The sequence below is a fragment of the Onychostoma macrolepis genome, chromosome 04 (assembly GCF_012432095.1).
Source record: "Onychostoma macrolepis isolate SWU-2019 chromosome 04, ASM1243209v1, whole genome shotgun sequence".
Classification (NCBI taxonomy): domain Eukaryota; kingdom Metazoa; phylum Chordata; class Actinopteri; order Cypriniformes; family Cyprinidae; genus Onychostoma; species Onychostoma macrolepis.
Genome location: NC_081158.1, coordinates 17,262,763 through 17,288,544, shown reverse-complemented (window position 1 = coordinate 17,288,544; position 25,782 = coordinate 17,262,763). Strand labels below are relative to the sequence as shown.

Genomic DNA, 25,782 nt, shown 5'->3' with positions numbered 1-25,782 from the left:
ATATTTAATGCAAAGTTGACTGGAAGGAAGAATTTGGGTAGGAAAAGGTGCACAAGCAACAGGGATGACTGCAAGCTTGAGAATACTGTCAAGCAAAGCTGATTCAAACACTTGTGAAAGCTTCACAAGGAGTGGACTGAAGCTGGAGTCAGTGCATCAAGAGTCACCGAGCTCAGACATCTTCAGGAAAAGGGCTACCAAGCCACTTCTGAACCAGAGACAACGTCAGAAGCATCTTAACTGGGCTGTGGAGAAAAAGAACTGGACTGTTGCTCAGTGGTTCAAAGTCCTCTTTTCAGATGAAAGTAAATTTTACATTTCATTTGGAAATCAAGTTCCCAGAGTCTGGAGGAAGAGTGGAGAGGCACAGAATCCATGTTGCTTGAAGTCCAGTGTGAAGTTTCCACAGTCTGTGATGATTTGGGCTGCCATGTCATCTGCTGGTGTCGGTCCACTGTGTTTTCTGATGTCCACAGTCAACGCAGCCATCTACCAGGAAATTTTAGAGCAGTTCATGCTTCCTTCTGCTGACAAGCTTTATGGAGATGCTGATTTCATTTTCCAGCAGGACTTGGCACCTGCCCACACTGCCAAAGGTACCAAAAGCTGGTTCAATGACCATGGAGTTACTGTGCTTGATTGGCCAGCAAACTTGCCTGACCTGAACCCCACAGAGAATCTTTGGGGTATTGTCAAGAGGAAGATGAGAGACACCAGACCCAACAATGAAGATGAGCTGAAGGCCGCTATCAAAGAAACCTGGGCTTCCATACCACCTCAGCAGTGCCACAAACTGATCACCTCCATGCCACGCCGAAGTGAGGCAGTAATTAAAGCAAAAGGAGCCCCTACCAAGTATTGAGTACATATACAGTAAATAAACATACTTTCCAGAAGGCCAACAATTCACTAAAAATGTTTTTTTTTTATTGCTCTTATGAAGTATTCTAATTTGTTGAGATAATTTGGTGGGTTTTTGTTAAATGTGAGCCAAAATCATCACAATTAAAAGAAGCAAAGACTTAAACTACTTCAGTCTGTGTGCACTGAATTTATTTAATAGACGAGTTTCATAATTTGAGTTGAATTACTGAAATAAATGAACTTTTCCACAACATTCTAATTTATTGAGATGCACCTGTGTGTGTATATATATATATATATATATATATATATATATATATATTTATACTTGTATATAATTTATATTATATAAATATACATATTTTATATAAATCTAACATATACATGACACACATATAGTATGTAAACATACATTTTTATTTTGAATGTGATTAATCGTGATTAATCATTTTGCAGCACTACAATAATACTGTTTTACTGTATTTATGATTAAATAAATGCAGCCTAGATGAGCTAAAGATACTTCTTTCAAAAAACATTTAAAAATTGACTGATGACTCAATGACTTAATGAGTATATTAACTTTTTAGCTGCGTATGAGTAGCTCAGTTGTCCTCATGTGTGAAAATGGATCTCAAAATTATACATTCATTGTTGGAAAGGGTTCAAATACACAAAATATGCTGGAAAACCAAATAATTTGTGGGACCTGAAGGATTTTTTCCCCCTAAAGAACAGTGGGCAGTTTAACTGTTCAGGATCAGAAATAAATAAATAAATACACAAACAAACAGCTGTGGATCATCCAGATAACACAGTATGAAGAATCAAGCCTATTTAAACTTTTGAATCGGGTCGTTTTTATAAATTAATTTATTATTTTCTCTAGTGGACTATATGTAAATGTCTTTTATGTGAAATAACTTATTCAGGTCAGTACTAACTAAAAAATAACATGCATTTTGGTAAAATAATTAACATTTCACAGATACTGCAAAGTGTGTGTAAAATTTTGACCACAACTGTGTGTATGTGTGTGTGTGTGATGCGATCTGGGAAATCCCGTCATGCTGGGACGTTTTCAGGAAATTCAGGAATGTCAGTTTTATCAAAATAAGGTTTTCATTCAATTATTATTCTATAACATCTTGTCTATCATCTCGGAAAATCCCTTACCAAAAAGTAGTATACTTTAAGTTTATTTTATTAAGTATACTTAAGTAAAGTTCAAGTATATTTTTAAGTATATTTTATGTAGTAAGTATACAAATATCAGTGTACTAGTAGTATACTTGTAAGTGTACTATTTCAATACTCCTTGGGACTAAATTGGCCAACTTTCTAGTATATAGGAGTATACTTCTAAGTATACTTATAAGTATAACAGTAGTAAACGTTTGAGTACACAACTAGTTTACATCAATGTTTTTAGCTTGTACTGCAACTAGGCATGGGCCGGTATGAGATTCTGATGGTATGATAACCTTATATAAAAATATCACGGTTTCACGGTATCACGGTATTGCGATTACAGCTCTAAAATATGTTATTTTTAAATGTCTGGTTAAAAAACAACAACGTTTTTTTTCCACTGAACACAATATATTTTATTTTTAAGAAACATATAGAACATTTTGGAACAGTAAACATGTAAGGCTAATTGAATTCTTGTTAATTAAATTAAGTGCAGTCACTTAAGTGAGCCTAAACCTGCAGCTCAACAATAATCAGAACATAAATAAATTATTTTCTGTAAAAAAAATAAATAAATAAAAAATCCTTCAAAATGGAAAAAAAATGATGTCACAACCTAAACCTACAGCTCAATAATTAAAAACATAAATCAAAACATAATTTCTGTAAAAAATAAATTAAAAAATGCAGTCATTAAACCTGCAGCTCAACCCAGGTTTTTGGAGATATGCTCACTTTCTACACATTCATCTTTCAGTCCAAGTTATGAGCGGTGAGGTACAAAGATGTGTGCACATTCACATAAGGAGAGAGCGCAAGTGTGTCACACACACACACACTCGGTCTCTCTCCAAACAGTGGCAAAGACACCTGAGAGCAAGTAGTTTGTTTGTTTTTTAAATGACATGATTTTGAACAGATGTAAACAATGGCAGGAGGCTTAAAATTATAGATGTGATACTAGCTAAATTTAATTAGTGTACTAAATCGCAGAAACTTAGTACTTAAGTCTGCTATTCCCCGCTCTGTGAAGTAACGTGAGGGAGGAAACTAGTTGACGTTAGCTAGTTAATTAGCCATGTTATCTGCCTCGGTAGCAAGCCAAATAGTATTTATTTCAACACTGAAACAACCGGCGAATGGGTCTCTGTCTTGATTGAGGGTGAAAGAGGGAGAAATGAAGACGACACGGATACCTGTATATCGTTTGTGTACGACCTGGAAGTATTTATTTAGCAATCGGCGCCAAAACATCATCTGTATAGAACATTGTTGTGATTAGTCTATGTTACCCGAAAAATTCCCATACGGCAGACTTCGTGTTTTTCGACGGGGGAAAAAGTTCCAGGGATTCAGCTTCTTCGGCCATCATCCTACACACAGGTGACTCTCACTGACCACTCGCACCAACCGGAGGGGGAGGGGCCGTGTGACTCATTATGCTCTTCACTGCTCACAACTGAGGGAGTCCTGCACTTTCCGTCTTTGACGACACGTAAAAAACTGTGCATACCGCAGGAATGGTATAACGGAAAATTTTAGTGGTTTTGAAACCGTGAATTTTCCAAACCATGGTATACCTTGAAACCGGTTATCGTCCCATACCTAACTGCAACTATACTAAAAGTGAACTTATAGGTATACTGATAGTTTACTAATTAAATACTTGTAGTAATATTTTTAGTACATTTTGACACTTTGAAGTATAGTCTCAGTAAACTACTAGTTTAGTAGTTTTATACTGCAAGTATACTCGTAAGTTTTCTTTAAGTGAACTTTACATTATACTATGTCCCTATTTAGGTATTAATTTGTATATATTTTGTTATATGAATATCTGAACATACAAAACATCAAAAGAAAGAACAGGGTATCTGCTTGAAAAACATTTCTAGCTTCATGCATTCTTTTCTTAAACACTTGAATGTGGGTAAGTTTCATAACTACAAAATAAAGAAATAAACAACATTTTGAACAAAAAACAGAAAAAAAAACAACAACTATGAATTGGATTCAGAATGATAATCAAAACGTAGATGGAGTCGATCAACACCCCAAAGCTTGACAGTCATTATTACCTCTTCATTGGTCGACATTTTATTCCATAACATTACACAGTTTTGATGCTATTTTATGTCTGATGATCGTGTTAGATTACATGTGGAAGCATCTGTTGTTTTGGTTTCTTCTCCATTTGTGTTTTTTGGAAATTCTATACAGAAGATGTGTACTAGCGCTCCCTACAGTATAACAATGAAAACATGGATTCTAGGAGCACAAGTATAGCTCAAATATATTTAAACTTTTTCTAAGCATAAGTCAAGTACATTTTTGAGAAGTACATAAAAAGGTAGACTAAAAGTATACTTTCCTATTTTTAGTTTAAAAGTATATTAATAGCACACTTGAATAAACTTCTTTTTCGTAAGGGATATCTTGGCAAAATTCACTTGTTTAGTGCAGAAAAATAGCGATTTATTGCAGAAAGCAGAAAAGTCTGTGTCTTTCTCTTATATTAAGAACACGCTGCGGAGGTGCTCTCTGTTAACACCACAAAAACAAATAACCTAAATAAAACACATAACATATACAGTACATGTTACGTTCAAGCTATGGAAAAAATAAAAACAGTTTTGGAAAGGGCTTGAATCCAGCTTTCATATGGTATCAAGATCTAAAAAAGGTAAAATTTCACCATGTGATGGGTTTTCCTAGATCGCATCACATATATATAGCAATATAAATGAACTGCTAATTTTAAAAATGAAAAAGTCAGTGTCTTCACCGGCTTAATATATCTGGACAGAAGGACAATAGATTTGTTTTATCAGTGATCAGCAGCCCCTCCTGATGGACGACACCCCTGTGTAGGCTGAAGCACTGGTGTAATTAGCTTGGGCTAATGCTTCCTTCCAATCAGACATTGAACATGCCTGCTTTCCTGCAAACAGCTTTCCCTCCCCTCACCCTACTCCAAAGCCATTATTCACAAGCCTTAATCGCTAATTAATGTATAATTTAGTATAAATCATTGTCGTTACAAGCTAACATAGAAATGCTAGCATTTAAACAAGTCTCAAGGGTTGTGGAGTGATCAGTTTTGCTGATGTTGGGTGGTCATGGATTTTTTGAGATGGCATCCTGTATGTGTATGCGTGTGTAGCAACTGAGCCTCATCTGTGCCTGGATAAAATGATTAGATTAATCCCTGTTGCCAAAACAGGCAGAACAATCCGGAATCTCTGTGTTTTAATAAAGATGGATGCTAATTAGAGGCGCTAGCAGTCATCTGCAATACTGATTGATACGAGTGATACATTGTTGGTCTATTTTTTGTTCTTTCTGGCACACTATGACTTGTTCATTGGCTTTGTGACAGTACTGGCACCACCAGTCTTTGGCGTTCTGTGATTTTTGATCCGTATGGAGTTGTGCATGATTCATGCTTACCAGCCATGGACCTCCCACTGTCTGTTCACTGACCGTCCGATGCATACTGCAAACAAAAATGGCGAGAGCTTTCTGAAAACGGCAATTTCTAGGGTGCATTTCTCAAAAGCATTCAGTAATTACCAACATAGCTCAACAATTCTGCAATTCCCAAATCCATAGTTTCAGCAAAACACTTATTATTGTGACATTCATGTGCACTCATCTTGTCTACATAAAATTCATACATAAAATGCACAAAATCATTCCAACATAATTTAAAGGCAGCATTACGTGCAATGTAGACAAGACTTTACTGATATATATATATATAATATAATTTTTAGCCTCTGCAAGCCATTTTTATTCCCATTATGCAACATTTTTGCTGCTGTCTGCATCAACAGCCTTAATACTTTGGTCAGATGAATGGCTTTCATATTTGGTTGTGCCTGTCTTGTGTGTGTGTGTGTTGTTGGGTGCAGATCAGTGTGTGTATATAATGCCGTATACCATCTGAGCACGAAACAATGTTCATTCCTTTCATTAGTGAAATAGGTTAGTCCCCATGGGAGTGTATCTCTCTCTACCTCTTTGTCTGTCTCTCTCTTAGCGTCTCCCTCTGTTTTTCTCTCTCACACACACATTCTCACTGGCTTCAGTGCTGAATGCGAGTCCACAGTCCCACCAATGCTCTCAGCCTGTTCTCCATTACGTCCCTTCACTCCTGTTACAACACGTTTATCATGAAGATGGATTGTGTCTGAGATTCAACTAAACCCAGCACAAGCAATCTGTTGCTCTATGAGTCAGTCCATATGCGAAATCCTTTCAGAATGCTCATCGATATGCAGGTCTGCTGTTTTTAGGGGGAACCTCCAAAAGCCTGAGACCTTCAGTCATTTTTTAAAGGGTCATGAAACCCCCTGTTTCAGCACTGGTTAGTTCTCGCCACAGTTTTTAAACATGCTAAAAAAAAAAGTGGGTGTGGTGCTGCGGAGCAGAGGGGGAAGAGTGAAGACATAAAACACACACAGCTTCGGATTCAGACAGTTTAATTTCCCTCTCATTAAGTTAAAAACACAAATGAATGCACAACCATTTGCACTCTTCATCGAAAACCTATATATGAACGCGCTGTTGCACCTCTGATAACTTTTTAGGCTTATTCTGCTGCGTTTATATAAGCCTTTTGACGGAGCGGTAAAAAAAAACGATTACACTCACTAAGTGAATGAATCGCGTTTGTACCGAACTCTTATTACAAAGCAAAAACAAACGCTCTCCTTCGATCCATGAACGTTTCTCTCAGTTAATGTGCGAGATGTCATCTCAGGGTCTGAAGTGTCTGTCATAGCAAATCAGCACATGCTGTTGCGAATAATTAAGCGAAGCTCTTCTCATAGGATAAGAACACGCAGTCTCATGAATAATTAAATAGACACCGACACGTCATCGATGTACTATAGTCCATTGCCACGTCAGAAATTGTGACGTCAACACGATGTAGATTTTAAACCCAGAAGATGAAAATAGCGCAAAAAAGCTTAAAATTAACCCGTTTTCTCCAACAGTTAAAATGATCGAATGCTTACATTGTTTAGGCCTTTATCACAGTCTGCGTGTCGTCACATCCGGCTCCGATTAGTAGCGTAAAGGAATTTCCGCCCGCTTTATTGTCAATGGACAGACGGCAGTTTTGTGAAGAAAATTAAACTAATTTAGTTTAGTTGAACATTGATGCAATAAACGTCAATGTTAAAACTGCATATTTATACCGATTCCATACCATTTATCATGTCATCCTTCATTTTAATGTGTAACATGAGCCTATCTGAGCGACGCAACTGTCAGCGTCAGATTAATGAAGAGCACGCAGCTCAAGTTACTGCCAGAGGAATACTCGGACTGATTTAATTTGAATATTATTTAGTTTATTTTTGAATTATATTTATTGCGATTAACCTCCCGCTCTTGTTCACAGTATAATGATATTCAATCGTTGCACGCAATCACGGAGAATAACTCTATTAAGATGATCAAACTTATTTTTAATTATTGTCTATGGGCTGGAAATATTTCTTTATTTGAACAACTTAAATTTGATGCAAATATATAAGATTGCATCATAAAGTCAGCGTGTGAAAAAATGTGAGCATGTTTAATACAAGTTTGCCCTAAACCTTTAATTTAATCATACAGCCTAGTAATGTTTTAAACTTTGGCTATTTTTAATTCTTATTAATGTGATATGTTGTTTATATAGTTTTCTCGCTGTTCTGTAATGAAATAAGGTGATCAGACTGTGAAGAATTGCCTGTACATATACAGTATGGCTCGCGCGCTTCTGTTTAAGTCACGAAATACGCATCTGGATATCGTGACAACATATTCCTTCGTTTCATAATACGCAATTAATTGTTGTAAACTGAGATTGGTGTCTTTAGAAGACGTATCTGTGCTGAATTCTACATAAATAATCCACAACAAAGCCCTGCTATGGGCACAGCCATTGATAGAGCCTGCAGCGGAAGTTATTTTACGCTACTATTTGAATCGTCCGCTTTTCGAACGCGGAAGTGTGATAAAGGCCTATTCTATGATGTGCAACACAAACACCTCTGCTAAAATCCCCAAAAAAGTAGTCTGGGGTTTCATGACCCTTTTAAGAACAAGGAATATGAAAAATTTTAATATAACATTCTTAAGGTTTAAAAATATAACTTATTTGTTTCTTGTCATGATATATTGTGTGCCTCATTAAAGGGATAGTTCACCCAAAAATGAAAATTCAGTCACTAATTACTCACCCACATGTTGTTCCAAACCCATAAAACTATCATTCATCTTCAGAACAAAAATGAAGATATTTTTGATGAAATCTGAGAGCTTTCTGACCCTACATAGACAGCAAGGGAACTACCATTAAAATATTCTGTGTGACATCAGTGGTTCAGCCTTAAATTTATGAAGCTATGAGAATACTTTTGTGCGCAAAGATAACAAAAATAACAACTTTATTAAACAATTTCTTCTCTTCCGTGTCAGTTTTTGATGCATGTTCGCGAGAATACCATGACGCAAACTCTCATTTTAAGTAAAAAATAATTTTTAAGAAAAAAATAAATTCATTAATATCTCAAGACATTGCTTCTCAAGTAAATTATTATTTGATTAAAGAATGTTTAGATACTTATAATGGAAAACAAGACAAACATACTTAGTAAGAAATTGTGGTAACACTTTAGAATAGGGAACACTTATTCACTATTAATTATGACGTTTCCCTCAATAAATTCCTAATTTGCTGCTTATTAATAGTTAGTAAGGTAGTTGCTAAGTTTAGGTATTGGGTAGGATTAGGGATGTAGAATAAGGTCATGTAGAATAAGGCGTGACATTCTGTGAAATCACGACCCAGTGTCAGTGTTGTTGAGCTTTCAGTCATTATAATGCTGCCTTTGAGGCCTTAGTGTGTGCAAAAAAGACAAATGGCTGTTGAACTCTCACTTTTCTCTCAGTGGAGTGTGGCAGCAGTAAGACCTTTGAGAAAGCCTCATAACTTAAATGTCAGTGTGAGGTGTGTGTACCTTCGGCTAGAGTGAATGAGGCAGTCTGCCGACCAGCGGGAGTCTCTTACGAGAGAACATTTTGTATTTGAGAGTGTCTAGTATCTGGCACCTGTGTACACTTCCATGTTTCCAGAATAGTAGGGGGTTTTACCACTGATGACTTCTTATAAAATGGATTCCAGTTACTCAAACAAGACTCAACACTGCAAAAAATGCTTTTCTTACTTAGATTGTTTGTCTTGTTTCCAGCCAAAATATCTAAAAATTCTTAAATCAAGAAAGATTTTCTAGACAAGTAAAAATTATTGTCTTGTTTTCAGAAAAAAACAAGTCAAAATTAAGGGAGTTTTTGCTTGAAACAAGCGAAATTATCTGCCAATGGGGTAAGTAAAATAATCTTGTTTTCTGTTTGAAATAAGATTATTTTGCTTACTAATATTGTGCCTTGCAAGGGTTCCACCTTCTGAATGTTTGCCGAAACTCATCCTTCAGGTGCTTAAGCAAAAGGCTAAATAGGCACGCAAAGAAGCACAGCTCCTAATGCAGGTGTGTGAGTTGTCATCATTTATTTTGGAGTGATTGCAATGTATTCTAAATATAAACTTGTTCTGTCTATCAGCATCGTTTCTGGACTGATCATTCACCAATTTATTACGAGTTTAAAAGAGTGCGAGTGCCGCTGCGCTGTCGCGCCTAAACGCAACGCTTTGAATTTGCGCGTAGGCTACCGTAAATGACATCGTGTTGGGAGCTGACTAGCAAAATACCTACAAAAGTAAAAACTAAAAACTTTGTATTCAAATTCAAAAAGAAAACACACTAGACCATTTTTCAATGTTTCAAAAAAGTAGCGTACATCATATGCGTTTAAATTCTAAATTGTGCTGATGTAGCTATAGCCTAGGCTATTTAAGGGAGCAATACAATAAGTAGGCAGGCTAAAATCATATTTATTAATATTAATAATATGACAATATCATAGTTAATATTGGTTAAATGGGGGGGGGGATAGAAACCCTGTCCATACCCAGCTACAAAAAAACAAACAAAAAAAAAACATAAAAGCACTGATGTTCATTTACTGAAGTGGTATTCAGGAACTTACTGAAAAACTACTGAAAAAATTACTGAAATATAATCGTAATTTTATCATAGTTATAATAACATCCTCAACAAACAAAAATAAAGTTAGATAAAGTTTGATTAATATGTACATACAGTACTGGTCAAAAGTTTGGACACAGTTTTCCCAAAATCAGTCAGTATCTGGTGTGACCACCATTTGCCTCACGCAATGCAACACATCTCCTTCGCATAGAGTTGATCAGGTTGTTGATTGTGGCCTGTGGAATGTTGGTCCCCTCCTCTTCAATGATTGTGCGAAGTTGCTGGATATTGGCAGGAACTGGAACACGCTGTCGTATTCGCCGATCCAGAGCATCCCAAACATGCTCAATGGGTGACATGTCCGGTGAGTATGCTGGCCATGCAAGAACTGGGATGTTTTCAGCTTCCATTGTGTACAGATCCTTGCAACATGGGGCCGTGCACTATCATGCTGCAACATGAGGTGATGGTCGTGGATGAATGGCACAACAATGGGCCTCAGGATCTCGTCACGGTATCTCTGTGCATTCAAAATGCCATCAATAAAATGCACCTGTGTTTGTTGTCCATAACATACACCTGCCCATACCATAACCCCACCGTCACCATGGGCCACTCGATCCACAACATTGACATCAGCAAACCGCTCACCCACGCGACGCCATACATATGGGCTGCCATCTGCCCTGTACAGTGAAAACCGGGATTCATCCGTGAAGAGAACACCTCTCCAAAGTGCCAGACGCCATCGAATGTGAGCATTTGCCCACTCAAGTCGTTTACAACGACGAACTGCAGTCAGGTCGAGACCCCGATGAGGACGACGAGCATGCAGATGAGCTCCCTGAGACGGTTTCTGACAGTTTGTGCAGAAATTCTTTGGTTATGCAAACCGATTGTTGCAGCAGCTGTCCGGGTGGCTGGTCTCAGACGATCTTGGAGGTGAAGATGCTGGATGTGGAGGTCCTGGGCTGGTGTGGTTACACGTGGTCTGCGGTTGTGAGGCCGGTTGGATGTACTGCCAAATTCTCTGAAACGCCTTTGGAGATGGCTTATGGTGGAGAAATGAAAAACAGCTCTGGTGGACATTCCTGCAGTCAGCATGCCAATTGCACGCTCCCTCAAAACTTGCGACATCTGTGGCATTGTGCTGTGTGATAAAACTGTACATTTTAGAGTGGTCTTTTATTGTGGCCAGCCTAAGGCACACCTGTGCAATAATCATGCTGTCTAATCAGCATCTTGATACGCCACACCTGTGAGGTGGATGGAGTATCTCGGCAAAGGAGAAGTGCTCACTAACACAGATTTAGACAGATTTGTGAACAATATTTGAGAGAAATAGGCCTTTTGTGTACATAGAAAAAGTCTTAGATCTTTGAGTTCAGCTCATGAAAAATGGGGGCAAAAATAAAAGTGTTGCATTTATAATTTTGTTCAGTGTAGTTCTTTCTGTATTTCTGATCAAATAAATGCAAACTTGATGATCATAAGTGACTTCTTTTAAAAACATTAAAAATAGTAATGTGTCCAAACTTTTGACTGTTACTAAGTAAAAATATACAAATTTAAAATGAATTGTATAGACGGTTTCATCGGGCGCACGCGCCTGGACCGAAGTTAACTTCTGGTCTGTGTTTGTTTATCGGTCTTGTTAGTGGCGCCGGCTACAAACACAGTTAAAGTTAAAGTGATGACTGATGAGTAATGAAGTTGGGCTCAGGTTGTTGTGCTGTGGGATGTGTTTCACATACATTTATTTATTTGTGGCGACCCGCCTCGACATCAAAACGGACCGATTTTTCAAATGGCTTCGTTGAATAAACATGAGCACGTAATTCACGTTTAAAAATCAAAACGAGGCGCGGGTGTTTTTATATCACTGTATTTCTGAAGGACAACAGTCTTTAGAAAATGTTCGATGTCATTTTCATTTCATCTAGCAAGCTATATATACCTGTTTGTAAGCTCAGCGCTGCTTTGTGTAAGGTACAGCCCAACAGCCGTTTCCGGGGAAACCTCTATTTCTCCTGCTTTAGCGCCTCCTGCTGGCAGAGAATGAATTTGCATTTTTAAAAAGTCCGTCAAAGTAGTTATCGCTATATCTCAGTCCATCTGATTTACGCAGCAAACATATTTTGCTTGTTATAAAAACATACTCTACTCTAGAGGGACTTAGCTCTTGTTACTGATTGTATTTGGATGTCTACCGGAAGTTAAGTTAGGGCCACAAAAGTGCGCATGCGCAGTAACGTTTGTTTATGTTGTTGCCGTTGAAACCGTCTATAAATAAAAAGGTTTGGAATCACATTTGTTTCAAGTGCTTTTTATTGGGGTTGGGGGGCCTCCAACATGAATTTTGCCTAGGGCCTCTAAAGGTCTAGAACTGGCCCAGGTTGGATGCCTATTAGTTACTGAAGGGCTAATGCAGGTATTCACTCCTTCCTAACATTGGATTTTTTTTTTTTTTTTTTTATCTCACTGATAGGGATGGACGTTGTAAGACATTTAGTGATTTCCCTTATTTAATAAACTTGGTAACGATTCACTTTTCTTAACATTCCACTGAAGAATTATGTCATAAGTGTCTTTGGAACAAAATAAAACAATCATCATAATTAGTTTTTGGCTCACTGAGGCATACATGGCAAAATTAATGATATTCGGTTCAGTAAACGAGTCAGATTAATTCAGAATATTTTTAAGTGTTTGTGATTCACCCTGTTGAAAAAAACAGCATATGCCGGTTAGGTATCTTTTGAAGCATGGCTGCTGGTTCTTAGCTGGTTTAAACTGGTCATATGCTGGTCCTAAGCTAGTCCTGAGCAGGAGCTAGTTGCTTAGGACCAACTTAGGACCAGCACATGACCAACTTAAACCAGCTCATGACCAGCTAAGGACCATCTTAAACCAGCACTCACAAGTCACTTTGGGTGAAAACTAAATGAATACATGTAAATGTGAAAAGAAGTGGCTCATAAGAGTCATTAATCAGGAATCAGACTTGGTTGCTCAGTATGTTGATTCCAAAAAAAAAGAAAGAAATCTCAGATGAGTCAAAAATGAGTCATTTTTAGAGTATTTTAGTACAATGTTTCATCCACATCTGTGTTCAAATGTATTCATCTTTCTGACACCAGATCTGCAACGAAAAGTCTTGAGTTCTAAAAGTGACTGTAGGTTTTCCTAGCGAGTCAAGATTTTTCTCAAAAGATCAAACATTGTGAATCCTCTTGACGTGGCCCTTTCAAATGAGATCCAGTCTAGACGTCGACCACACCACCAGTCTTTATCTCATCCAAACACTCAGCAATTACCTCCTCTATCCCCATTAGAGCCCTCCCCCATCCCTCGCTCGCCATCTGACATCTCTGTTGATTCCTTGACTCACATCGAGAAGTCTGGGGTGAATTTGCCATGCAGGGTTATGTCCGAGTGCTCTTCAAACAGTTTCTATTTTCAGAGAATCCATCTCACGCCTTGGCATGAGTCCATGGCTTTTGCCATTTCGTGTTTAACAAAATCCTTCATTTGTGTGCCGAGGCGTTTGTAGGAAGGTTAACAGCACTGTAGACAACTCAAAGCCGTGACTGCGTTAACGCTTGCATAATTCTGAAGGTCAATCTGTCTTGTTTTCATATTTTTCAGCTTCACTGAGAATCTTTTGACTATCGGCATCAACAATCCAGCTTACGTAAGCTATAAAAGTCAAGAAATGGGTTTCTATTTTGGATGATAACTAGACAGCTGGTAATTTAGCTGGTTGTGATGGACTGATCTTGTTAAAATGATCATGATTCGTGATCAATGTTTTTATAGTAGGTAAACCAACCAACGTTCATGGTGCTTTATTGGAATGGGCAGAGCTAAAGGTATTTTTTGGCACACTTTGCTCACTTGTAGTTTAAAGACAGGCTACAAATGTATATGATATTTGGTGTCCTTATCTTGCATTTATTGATACTAACATTATCCAATGGCAGAAGGTGGTGTTAGCCACTTGAAGACCTGTAAATCTGCACCTGAGATTATCTGAACAAATCCACAGGGGTTGCTGACCCACAGCCAGAACTGCTGTATTATGAAACAGGGAAAGAAAGCAATTGCCATGGTGTGCAAGGAATAAGACACATCTATTATCTACCCCTGTAGTGAACACTCATCAGCGGGTTAGGCTTCATTCTTCTCATTTCCTAACCTTTGACACCACTTTTACCACAAACAATACCTCATCTCTCTATCATTGAACTATGGTACTGTACTCCCCGTTTCTTCTTTTATCAGGGTTTTTATCCAATGTGTTTGTGGCAAATAGAAGAGACAATTAGGGAATTAGTTTTTTTTTTTTCTTTTTTCTTTTCTTTTCCAAGAAGACCCTTGATGAGGGCAACCAAAGGCTTCCAGTTTTCATTAACTCAATGGAATGGAGCCAGGATGCTTTTAAGGATCAAGACAGAGCACTTTTAAACACATTCACACAAGGGAATACTGTGAACAGAGAACTAGGCAAAGGCCTAGGGCCTGGGTCTGCAGGCACACAAAATGGATCTGTGAAAGTCATCAAAAAGCTCAACGGTAGTCCAGTCTTCATGAAAGTGGGAATTAATTCCCTTTAAATTAGCATTAGCTGCCAAAATGACCTTTTTTAATAAGTTGGTTAAATGTTCAATGTCTCACAGCTGAGACCCTTTGACGTCATGTGTTGAATGGCTACATTAATGGAAATAATTAAAGCGATGTAAATTCTCAATCTGATAGATGCTGGCTGGGGGACAAAATAGAGGGTTTTTTTTCTTAACAATTTACAGTAAAAATTTAATTTTGACATATTGGTGTCAATAATGCAAGAAGAAGGAAAAAGCGTTATGAACAGTTGACAGCAAAGTATTTGTCAGTGTGGGTGTTTTTTTTTTCTTTTCTTTTCCAAGAAGACCCTTGATGAGGGCAACCAAAGGCTTCCAGTTTTCATTAACTCAATGGAATGGAGCCAGGATGCTTTTAAGGATCAAGACAGAGCACTTTTAAACACATTCACACAAGGGAATACTGTGAACAGAGAACTAGGCAAAGGCCTAGGGCCTGGGTCTGCAGGCACACAAAATGGATCTGTGAAAGTCATCAAAAAGCTCAACGGTAGTCCAGTCTTCATGAAAGTGGGAATTAATTCCCTTTAAATTAGCATTAGCTGCCAAAATGACCTTTTTTAATAAGTTGGTTAAATGTTCAATGTCTCACAGCTGAGACCCTTTGACGTCATGTGTTGAATGGCTACATTAATGGAAATAATTAAAGCGATGTAAATTCTCAATCTGATAGATGCTGGCTGGGGACAAAATAGAGGGTTTTTCTTAACAATTTACAGTAAAAATTTAATTTTGACATATTGGTGTCAATAATGCAAGAAGAAGGAAAAAGCGTTATGAACAGTTGACAGCAAAGTATTTGTCAGTGTGGGTGTTTTTTTTTTTTCTTTTCTTTTCTTTTCCAAGAAGACCCTTGATGAGGGCAACCAAAGGCTTCCAGTTTTCATTAACTCAATGGAATGGAGCCAGGATGCTTTTAAGGATCAAGACAGAGCACTTTTAAACACATTCACACAAGGGAATACTGTGAACAGAGAACTAGGCAAAGGCCTAGGGCCTGGGTCTGCAGGCACACAAAATGGATCTGTGAAAGTCATCAAAAAGCTCAACGGTAGTCCAGTCTTCATGAAAGTGGGAATTAATTCCCTTTAAATTAGCATTAGCTGCCAAAATGACCTTTTTTAATAAGTTGGTTAAATGTTCAATGTCTCACAGCTGAGACCCTTTGACGTCATGTGTTGAATGGCTACATTAATGGAAATAATTAAAGCGATGTAAATTCTCAATCTGATAGATGCTGGCTGGGGGACAAAATAGAGGGGGTTTTTTTCTTAACAATTTACAGTAAAAATTTAATTTTGACATATTGGTGTCAATAATGCAAGAAGAAGGAAAAAGCGTTATGAACAGTTGACAGCAAAGTATTTGTCAGTGTGGGTGTTTTTTTTTTTTCTTTTTCTTTTTTTCTTTGATGTGAAACTTGACTGGGTTTCACAAGATTCATATGGTAAATGGTTTAGAAATGTGATAACCAGAGCTGGGTAGATTACTTACAAATTGTACTGATTATAAATGACATGATGAAAATTGTAGTATTTAATGTAATCTAGGATTCTAATTTTAGGTAATGTATTCAGACTACGTTTTAGATTACTTTTTATCTAACTTGTTTTAAACTTATTTAAACATACCATATTTATATAAAAAAGCAAAGAGAAAGAACATATATTCTTTTTTTTTTTTTTTAATATATAAACATCAAACAATGCAGTAATCCTTACATTACACCAGGGTTTCCCAAACTTGGCTTAACGTAAGAACTGTAGTGGGTTTGTGAGTTGATGAGAAGCTAATAATTATTTAAATAATAAAAATTAAAATAAAAAATATATATATTTTAATACTTGAACACTAAAAATATAAATATTTTATTTGTTTACCTGCCTAGTCTCAGCTAAATGCAATGACACAATAGGATTTTTAGAGAGGAAATTTTAAAATAGAAAGAAAAAAGAAGAATTAGGCAGAATCAATAAATTAACAGATATAAAAAGCAATGTTTGGTAACCTTTCCTTCAGGAAACCACTGTAAATCTGGTAGTTTTTAAGTCTCTTTGTTGAATTCAAACACGAACAGTCTGTCCTGGATCTCTGCCTAATTAAACATTGTTTCTAGTTTAAAACTGACACAGTAGACCAAACAAAAGAGACCCCAAATGTGTGATTTCACAGCAGCTCTTCTTATCAGCACTCTCTGAGCAGAGTGTGCACTTTCTACACACTGAGAGAGTGTCTCAGCGGGTAGATTGAAAGCATTGTTTCTTTTCTTTTTTATCAATAAATCTCTGTATCTCTTGTTAAATTCTCTTTAGTAATAGCAGAAGTAACACTGGACATCCAGACTTTCCACTGAGATAACTTGTACTGAAAAACCACATGATTTCTGTGGAATTCATCAGCTGTATTCAGTGTATCTGGTTTTGTTGTACATACTTAGCATGCATTCTTGCATTAATTGGATCAGGTAACAATAAGTTGTCCAGATGTCTGAAATGAAACCCAGGCACCATACACTGTATTAAGTTAGCTGGTTTGAGAAGTATTTTTCCATAAATTTTCCCACAGAGATTTTAAAAAGTCTTTGTAAAAGCATTATAATCCATGAACTAAGCCAACCAGCTACAAAGTGAATTGCAACATTTTATTTGAAGCAAAAGTTTTTGCATCAATCCAGTCAGTGCAAGACTGTGTACTAAATAGCTTTAGTGAGGGTAAGAACTACAAACCCATGAAGCATTGGCAAATCAAAAATGGAGAAATATAAAACAATTTATTTAAAGTTGTTGATTTTAAGTTGAATTTTCTGTACAGCATCATGGGTAATGTATTTTTTCACCACAAATCCATCTGTTAAACAAGATTATTTTAAATATAAGTTGAAATAATGAAAATGAATGGCTTAAAAAAAAGCATATAGCATCAATTAACAATCTTAGAACTCACAACAAGTCTGTCTCTATAATGTTTGTAATTTATCTTTACAAATCAGTTTTTACTTCTGGAATTTGATTGTAGCACTCTATATCTATTATCTGTAACAGTGACAGAATTATTTGTATCTCTGATTTATTTGGATAAAACCTTCTCTCACATGGTCCCATGGGATAGTAAAATGTCCATCATATGCACACATCAGAATCACGTCAGAAGCTGAAAGTTGTAAGTCATCCGGGTAGTTTTCAGCAACTGCTTTATGAATACTGTGTATTCGGTCATACTACTCTTTTCACAAACTTATTTTCACCTACTATATATTAAAGTATCAGATTTTGGATGCAGCCAGTGACCTATGAAATCCAGCTGATCCATAATTGACCTATGGATCCCCGCCCCCCTTAGTTACTGTTGCTCAAACAAACAGAGTTGCTCTCTCTTTTACAATGACAGCTGTCAGTGTGAAAACCTTGTCACAAGATGTTCTTGAACAACTGTGGACACAGAAGGACCACCATTCAAGTGGGAATTAAATATGCCATGGAGGGCTCTATAAAAGATTTGGTGGGTATCTCGATTAATTTGGAAGGGAGGGTTTACAGATCACAATGCAAGCCGGAGAAGCTTCATGTTACAGTCGTCACGATCGCGGACGCGGATGACAACATGCAGGTTAACACTGTTCATGTATCGCAGGATATGATTAAATTAATTTACATTTAACCATTTTAATATGGAGAGGCACTGAAATTTAGACAAATTCATTTCTGTGTTTTTGACCTACAATAGATGATTGTAGTAGCTATTTTGGTTTGTACGTTAGCATGGACTCACTAACTTCAACATTAGCAAGTTTTAGCCAGCGATACCTTGCTGACGCACAAGATGACATTAATGTTCTGCTTGAGCAGATGAAAATTGTAACTTAATGAGAGTATGACAACCAGAAAATGAACGGTTTCGTCTTCATTGGGATTAGAGTTTAATGTTTACGGACATGTTGCTCTGTTTTGTTTGGGTTTAGGAAATACAATAAAATAAATTCTATTTTCTACCTGCTCGGGGTACCTGGAATCAGTGTTACAATTCCCCCAGGCACAAACTGAGGAAAGCTTTGAATCTTCCAATGTTTCTCTATGGTGCTGAAACCTAAAGATGTCCGAGTTCTGCTCCCCGTGCAACTGATACTCGACTGCCATTGGCTAGTCTGCGTTCGAGGGGAGGGGCTTACCGATAGCTCAATTGCAGATCAATGTTTTGGTCTTTAAACATATCATTGTTGTCCAATTTTTTTCCTGTACAATATAAGTAAATTGAGGCAAATGCTGTCAAGCTGAACTATGCAGGACGAAAAAAAAAAAAGCCCATAACTTGTACAATATATTCTGAGTTTTGTAAATCCTACAATAACTTTGTGTGAGGAACTGAATTTGATATTCACTTAAAAATTTCCCATCCACCGTTACTGTCAAATCTCATTAATGTGATTTAAATATGCACATATTAGAATTTGACATCTCTTGAATGATTGAGACCAAATCTAATTTGCAATCACTGACTATTTTTTTGGAGCTTGACCAGTCCTCTGGTCAACATTCACTTTGTATTGTATGGAAAAGAGCAGGGTGAAAATTCTGAAAGAAAATCATGTAAATTTGGAATGACATGAAGGTGAGTAAGTGAAAGAATTTTAATCCTTGGATGAGTTAATTCTGTATAAGCCGGCATTCAAGACTATGGCAGCATATAATAATGCAAATCCCTTATGAATGTGAGAGAGAGAGAGAGAGCAGGAAGATGGCATTTTACTTTGGGTTAATGAATGTTTTCCTGCTTCACTCTTTTGTGCGGAGAAAAACACTTTTGCTCGAGTGTCGCTCTCTCGCTTAACCTCACATCCATTATGCGGCGTTCAAGTGCTGATGTCACAGACGAGTGTGAGTCTGTGTTTCCGAGTACATGCTTAATTACTGTATAGAATGACAGTATATTGTATGTTTTTAATAGTAATGAAGGATTTAAAGCACATTAATGCACAACTCCTGCTGATTTAGGATTAATAGCTCGAAAAAATCATTTTGACCCCTGCTCACTGCCCACTGAAAAGGATTATTAGATGCATTCAAAGCCCTGTAAATCACAATGAAAGGCAATTAGTTGTAAGTATCCTTGATACAAAAAGGAGGCAGTTTTAATTGAAAAAGTTGAGATGACAACAGCCAGAAAGTGGCTGAGTGGCAAGGCCACAATCTCATTGGATGATACAGTATGTGGGCGAAGTGGCACTGATTGGCTGGATCAGTCAGAGATATAGCAGTAACTAAAGTGTCTGACTCTGTTCAAAAATACATACTCTCTTTATTCATAAGGAATAATACAGAGAATGCAGTGTGGTTGTATTCTTTCTTTTCAGTCAGAACTGAATCTATCCATAAAAAGTAACCTGACATGTAACCAGGAAGTTTATATATATATGTTTCCTTTGCACTCTGTTTATAGGTACTACAGCGCCACCATTCTGCAGATGTCTGGAGTACGTGATGACAAGTTGGCCATCTGGCTAGTGACTGTAACAGCATTCACAAATTTCCTGTTTACTCTGCTGGGAGTTTGGTTGGTTGAAAGGGTGGGCAGACGCAGACTTGCGTTGGGAAGTATCTTTGGTAAGATTCTACATACTTGAAGAAGCAGAATATATTCCAGCACATTCAACATTTATTTTGGGTAACATTTGGTTGCCTTTTTAACTGGTTGCCTGGGGCTTATGTATATATATATATATATATATATATATATATATATATATACTTAAATTGTACTCAGTACCTTGGACTCAGAAACTGGTTATACAAATATAGTCCTTGTTGCAACTTCCTGTATGACAACTTGCCCAAGGTTCCACTACTTTTTTGAAATGCTATTCTGAACATTTTGAGATATGCCAAAATATGTTTTTATGCATATGAATTTTTGACTCTTTCTGTACAGGTACTGTTTTGAGTCTGTGTATCCTATCTGTTGGCTTCCTCCTGTCAGCCCAGCATTCTCCTCCTGTTACACTACATCTGACGGACCCCACGACACCCAACTCCAGCTGCACAACACATCTGTGAGTATGATTTAATGGGCAGGTTTATCTTCTAGAGCTTCTTGCCAATGGCAATATAAATAATTCATATACACTATATAGGATATAGTACACTCAGTCACCATATAGTGACAGCTGTCTTGTTATTTGGTGTCTTGTCATTTAGCACGTATCAAAAGTGACTGTAGAGACAGTCCCCCAGAGCACGCATGAGTTCCTAAATGTGCGAGATTTCCTCTGTCAGCCAGTTGATGGAGTGTCTTGATCAGCATTGTTTTTCTGCAGAAGTTGGTTGACCAAGAGACCAAGTTCACCTAAAAACTAATATTCTGTTATCATCACGATATTCCATACTGTATGACTGTATGAAAATTTTGAAGAGTGACAACTTTTGGTAGAATGGATTACTAAGAGTATTTGCGGCACTTTTCAAATTGTGGATTGGAGTAGAAATAAATTGGCTGCGGAAAGAACAGTGATGTTCATGCCTAAATATAAAATATACGAGAACTTCTCAAAGGTTTTTTGGTAGGCGTAACTGTAATTATACATTTTTCTCATGTTACACACCACAAGAACTCCTCAAGGGCTGCATGCAAAAAATAACATACAGCATGACCAATGTAGTCCAATTTACGGACAAATTGCTCTTATGAAGCTGTTCTTTTAATGAATCATTCAAAAAGACTCCTTCACCAAATGAACTCATCATATCCTTGTTCTGTTTATCTGCCTAACAGTAATGAAACTGATAAGAAAGCCTATCCAGTGTAATAGTATGACAGTGAGAAAATGTATTTCAAATTGATGTCTAAAATGTCTAAAATGATGGATTATACCTATATTTTACCTCCCTAGACAGGTCTTAGCATGGAAAAGTTTGAGAACAGCTGCTATAGTGATCTGGGGGATTCATACTGGAATAAAGTGATTCTCAAGCCTCTATGGGAGATGCCTGAAAATGAGATGCACATGGACACTCAGAGTGTCACAGATCCGCCCACAGCGTCATCCACACCAACCACCTACACCCGTTCGCAATCACCGGAGTACTGATTACCACCTGTCATCACTTACCTGCTCGCTATATCAAGTCACTCACCACAATCCTGCGTTGGTTGGTCTCAAGGTCGTAAGCCTGGCTCACTTCCCTACTCACCTCTTGGATTGCCTGGATCCTCCGTCCTGTAAGCCTCACCGACCGACCTATCACAAAAGTGTCACTTTGAGTTGGACGAAGTCACTGAGTTAAAGGACCCCTTTGTTTTAAGTTACGTTTTGTTTGAAATCCTTCGGGATCAGTTTATGTTTGTGGGAAGGAAATAAAAGAAGTGTGTTCCCACTAACCCTGTGTTTGCCTCTCCGTCCAAACCTGACAGAAGACCAACCCTTCAAAAAGGAGTATTTGGACGTTGTTAAACTGAGATGGAAGACCAAGCTCTTCCAACACCGGACCCATTCACCGAACTAGTTCACACTCTCCGCGAAGCCCTCCAGCCTCCTCCGGCCCTCCCATCTCCTTCCGGGTGCCCAATGGCCAAACCTACCCTCTACTCCGGCGATGCGGCCACCTGTAGTGGCTTCTTGCTTCAGTGTTCCCTGTACTTTGAGTTTCAACCTCACCAATTCCTGAACGATCGGGCAAAGATAGCTTTCATCATGTCCCTGCTGTCCGGAAGAGCCCTACAGTGGGCTGAGGCGCTCTGGAATTCACACAGCCCGTCGTGCGGTCACTGGGTGCCTTCACCGACCATTTCAGTGAAGTGTTCAGCCATACAGCCTCCTCCATCTCCGCTCACGAAGAGCTCTTTCAGTTACGACAAGCCAACATGTCCATCCATGATTACACCGTGAGATTTCGCACTCTAGCCGCCGGCAGTGGGTGGAACGAGACAGCACTTCGCCGCCTATCGACGGGTCTTGCACCCTCCATAAAACAGCAGATGTCTGTTATTGAAGACTCAGTGGGCTTGGAGGGCTTTCTCCAGAAATCGTTGCACATTTCACAACAGTTAAATGCTTGTCGCTCGGAGACTACCCCAGCAACCACCTCACAAGGATCGGTCCCACTTGTACCGGAACCCATGCAGGTGGACCGGTACCACCTATCTCCGGAGGAACGGGCCCGCCGGAGAACCCACAATCTTTGTATGTACTGCGGCTCGGAAGTCACTCCCTGGTAGCCTGCCCGTTCGCCCGCGAACTCCACGGTGAGTACGGTCCATCTTCACCCTGATGTTTCCAAGATTCCACATAGTGATGCTCTAATCATTTACCTGAACCGATCCTTTCCAGTTAAAATCCTCATTGACTCCGGAGCCGCAGGAAATTTCATCTCTTGACCAGCCTCCTTCAACTCCAACTACCCGGCTCCGAGTACTACATCCTACCGGTTCCACCATACAAGGCAAACCGTTGAGCAAAGGGCTGGTACGCCACCACACTCCAGAGGTCACGCTCGCGTTGGACACTTTCACGAGGAACAAATCTCCTTTCTTATCTTGGAGGAAGCCATTGTGGATGTGGTGCTGGGTCGTCCCTGGCTCGTAAAACATCATCCAGACTTGCATTGGAGTTCGGGAGAAATCCTTCGTTGGAGTGCTTCCTGCTTTGAAAAGTGTCTCCCCAGTCTCCCGGTACCTCGCCAGTCCGTACCATCTCTCCCACTCAACTCCACCACCGTGAGAGCCCTACCACACTTACCTCGGTCAAGATTCCCAGAGCCTACCTCCCTTACCAAGGCGTGTTCAGCAAAGCGGCCGCTACTGTCTTCCTCCGCACAGACCCTGGGACTGCACCATTGACCTGTTACCCGGGGCCAAACTGCCTAAAGGTCACGTCTATCCCCTCTCAATCCCGGAACGCATCGCCATGGAAGAATATGTGAGAGAGGCGCTACAGCAAGGGTTCATCCGTCCCTCCACATCTCCCGCAGCCTCCAGTTTCTTCTTTGTCGCCAAGAAGGACGGGGGCCTCCGCCCATGTATAGATTACAGAACGCTCAACGCACAAACAGTCAAATTCGCCTATCCCTTACCACTGGTCCCAGCTGCCTTAGAAGAACTTCGTGGGGCCCGAGTTTTCACCAAACTCGACCTCCAGCGCCTATAATTTAATCCGAATACGGAAAGGAGATGAATGGAAGACAGCCTTTATCACGCCCACCGGGCACTACGAATATCAGGTTATGCCGTATGGCCTTCGAACTCTCCATCAATATTTCAGAACTTCATGAGCGAGATCTTCCGGGACATGCTCAACCGATTCACCCTCATTTATATCGATGACATCCTGATCTACTCTTCCACCCTCGAGGAGCACCAAGACCATGTTACCCAAGTTCTCCAACGCCTCCGCCAGCATCAACTGTATCTCAAGCTCGAAAATGTGAATTCCATCAAACAAAGATCCATTTCTTGGGATACATCATCGACGCGGATGGAGTACAAATGGATCCAGCCAAGGTGAAAGCCGTAAAAATTGGCCACAACCATCTTCTATCAAGGAGCTCCAACGGTTCCTCGGGTTCGCCAACTTCTATCGACGTTTCATAGCCCATTATAGCCATCTGTCAGCTCCTCTAACCTCTCTCCTCCAAGGAAAACCGAAATCCCTTACCTGGGCGCCTCAAGCGATGCAAGCCTTCAAAGGTTAAAGTCCTCCTTTGCACCGCTCCAACACTCACCCATCCAAACCCCAATCAACGCCGTGGTGGAAGTGGATGCTTGACGGTGGGAATTGGCGCGGTCTTGTCGCAGCTAAAAGGCGAACCTCCAGTGCTTCACCCTGTGCCTACTTCTCCAAGAAGATGTCCCCAGCAGAACAAAACTACGACATCGGGAACCGCGAATTACTGGCAATCAAACTAGCACTGGAGGAGTGGCGGCACTGGCTAGAAGGCGCACAACATCCGTTTGAAGTGATTACTGACCACAAAACCTCCAGTACCTTGGCGAAATAGCGCCTAAACCCCGACAAGCCCGCTGGGCCCTTTTCTTCACTCGATTCAAATTCACTATCACCTATCGTCCGGCCACAAGAACCTCAAGGCCGATGCTCTGTCCCGTCTGCACCAGCCCGACCCATCACCCGAACATCCAGAACCAGTCCTGCCACCCAAAATATTCGCTTGCCCCATCATATGGAAGGTGGATGACCAGATCCGTGCTGCCACTCAATCTGAGCCTGCTCCGCCGGGAGTTCCAGAGGGGAAGCTGTACATACCAGCCACCTTCCGTCTCCCCCTTCTGGACTCTCTACACACGTCTCCGGGATCCGGCCACCCGGGCCACAAACGCACTCTCTCGCTCCTTCGGAACAAGTACTGGTGGCCCAACATGAACCAGGGCGTTGCCCGTTCGTCCGAGGCTGTGCCGTCTGTGCCATCACCTCGACCCCCCGTCACTTGCCCGAGGGAAAACTGGTCCCCCTGCCGATCCCACGCCGGCCCTGGTCCCATATCGGAGTTGACTTTGCCACAGACCTACCACCCTCCAACGGATCTACCACCATTCTCGTTGCGGTCGACCGGTTCTCTAAGGCCTGCAAATTGATCCCCACGAGGATTACCCACAGCCCTCGAAACTGCGGAAGCTCTCTTCCAACATGTCTTCCGGAACTTTGGCCTGCCCGAAGATATTGTCTCCGACCGAGGGCCTCAGTTCACTTCCAGGGTCTGGCGTAGTTTCTTCCGGCTACTAGGAGTCTCTGTCAGTCTGTCCTCCGGGTATCACCCACAGACCAACGGCCAAACGGAACGGAAAATCCAGGAGATTGGGCGCTACCTGCGCGCCTATTGCCATCGTCACCAGGACCACTGGAGCAAGTACCTACCCTGGGCCGAGTACGCCCAAAACTCACTGCGGCAAGAAACTACCGGTCTCACCCCATTTCAATGCTTGTTAGGATTTCAACCTCCGCTCTTCCCTGGACCGGAGAGCCTTCCAAGTCC

The 25,782-nt window shown here is 39.6% G+C and overlaps 1 protein-coding gene across 1 annotated transcript in view; it reads left to right on the top strand.

The window, feature by feature from the left end:
* LOC131539099 (proton myo-inositol cotransporter-like) overlaps positions 1 to 25,782 on the top strand; it is a 99,529-nt gene that overhangs the window by 66,459 nt on the left and 7,288 nt on the right. Inside the window, exons 5-6 of the mRNA XM_058773422.1 lie at positions 20,243 to 20,406; positions 20,732 to 20,852. Of these exons, the coding sequence (XP_058629405.1) occupies positions 20,243 to 20,406; positions 20,732 to 20,852 (285 nt within the window). The remainder of the gene's footprint in view (positions 1 to 20,242; positions 20,407 to 20,731; positions 20,853 to 25,782) is intronic.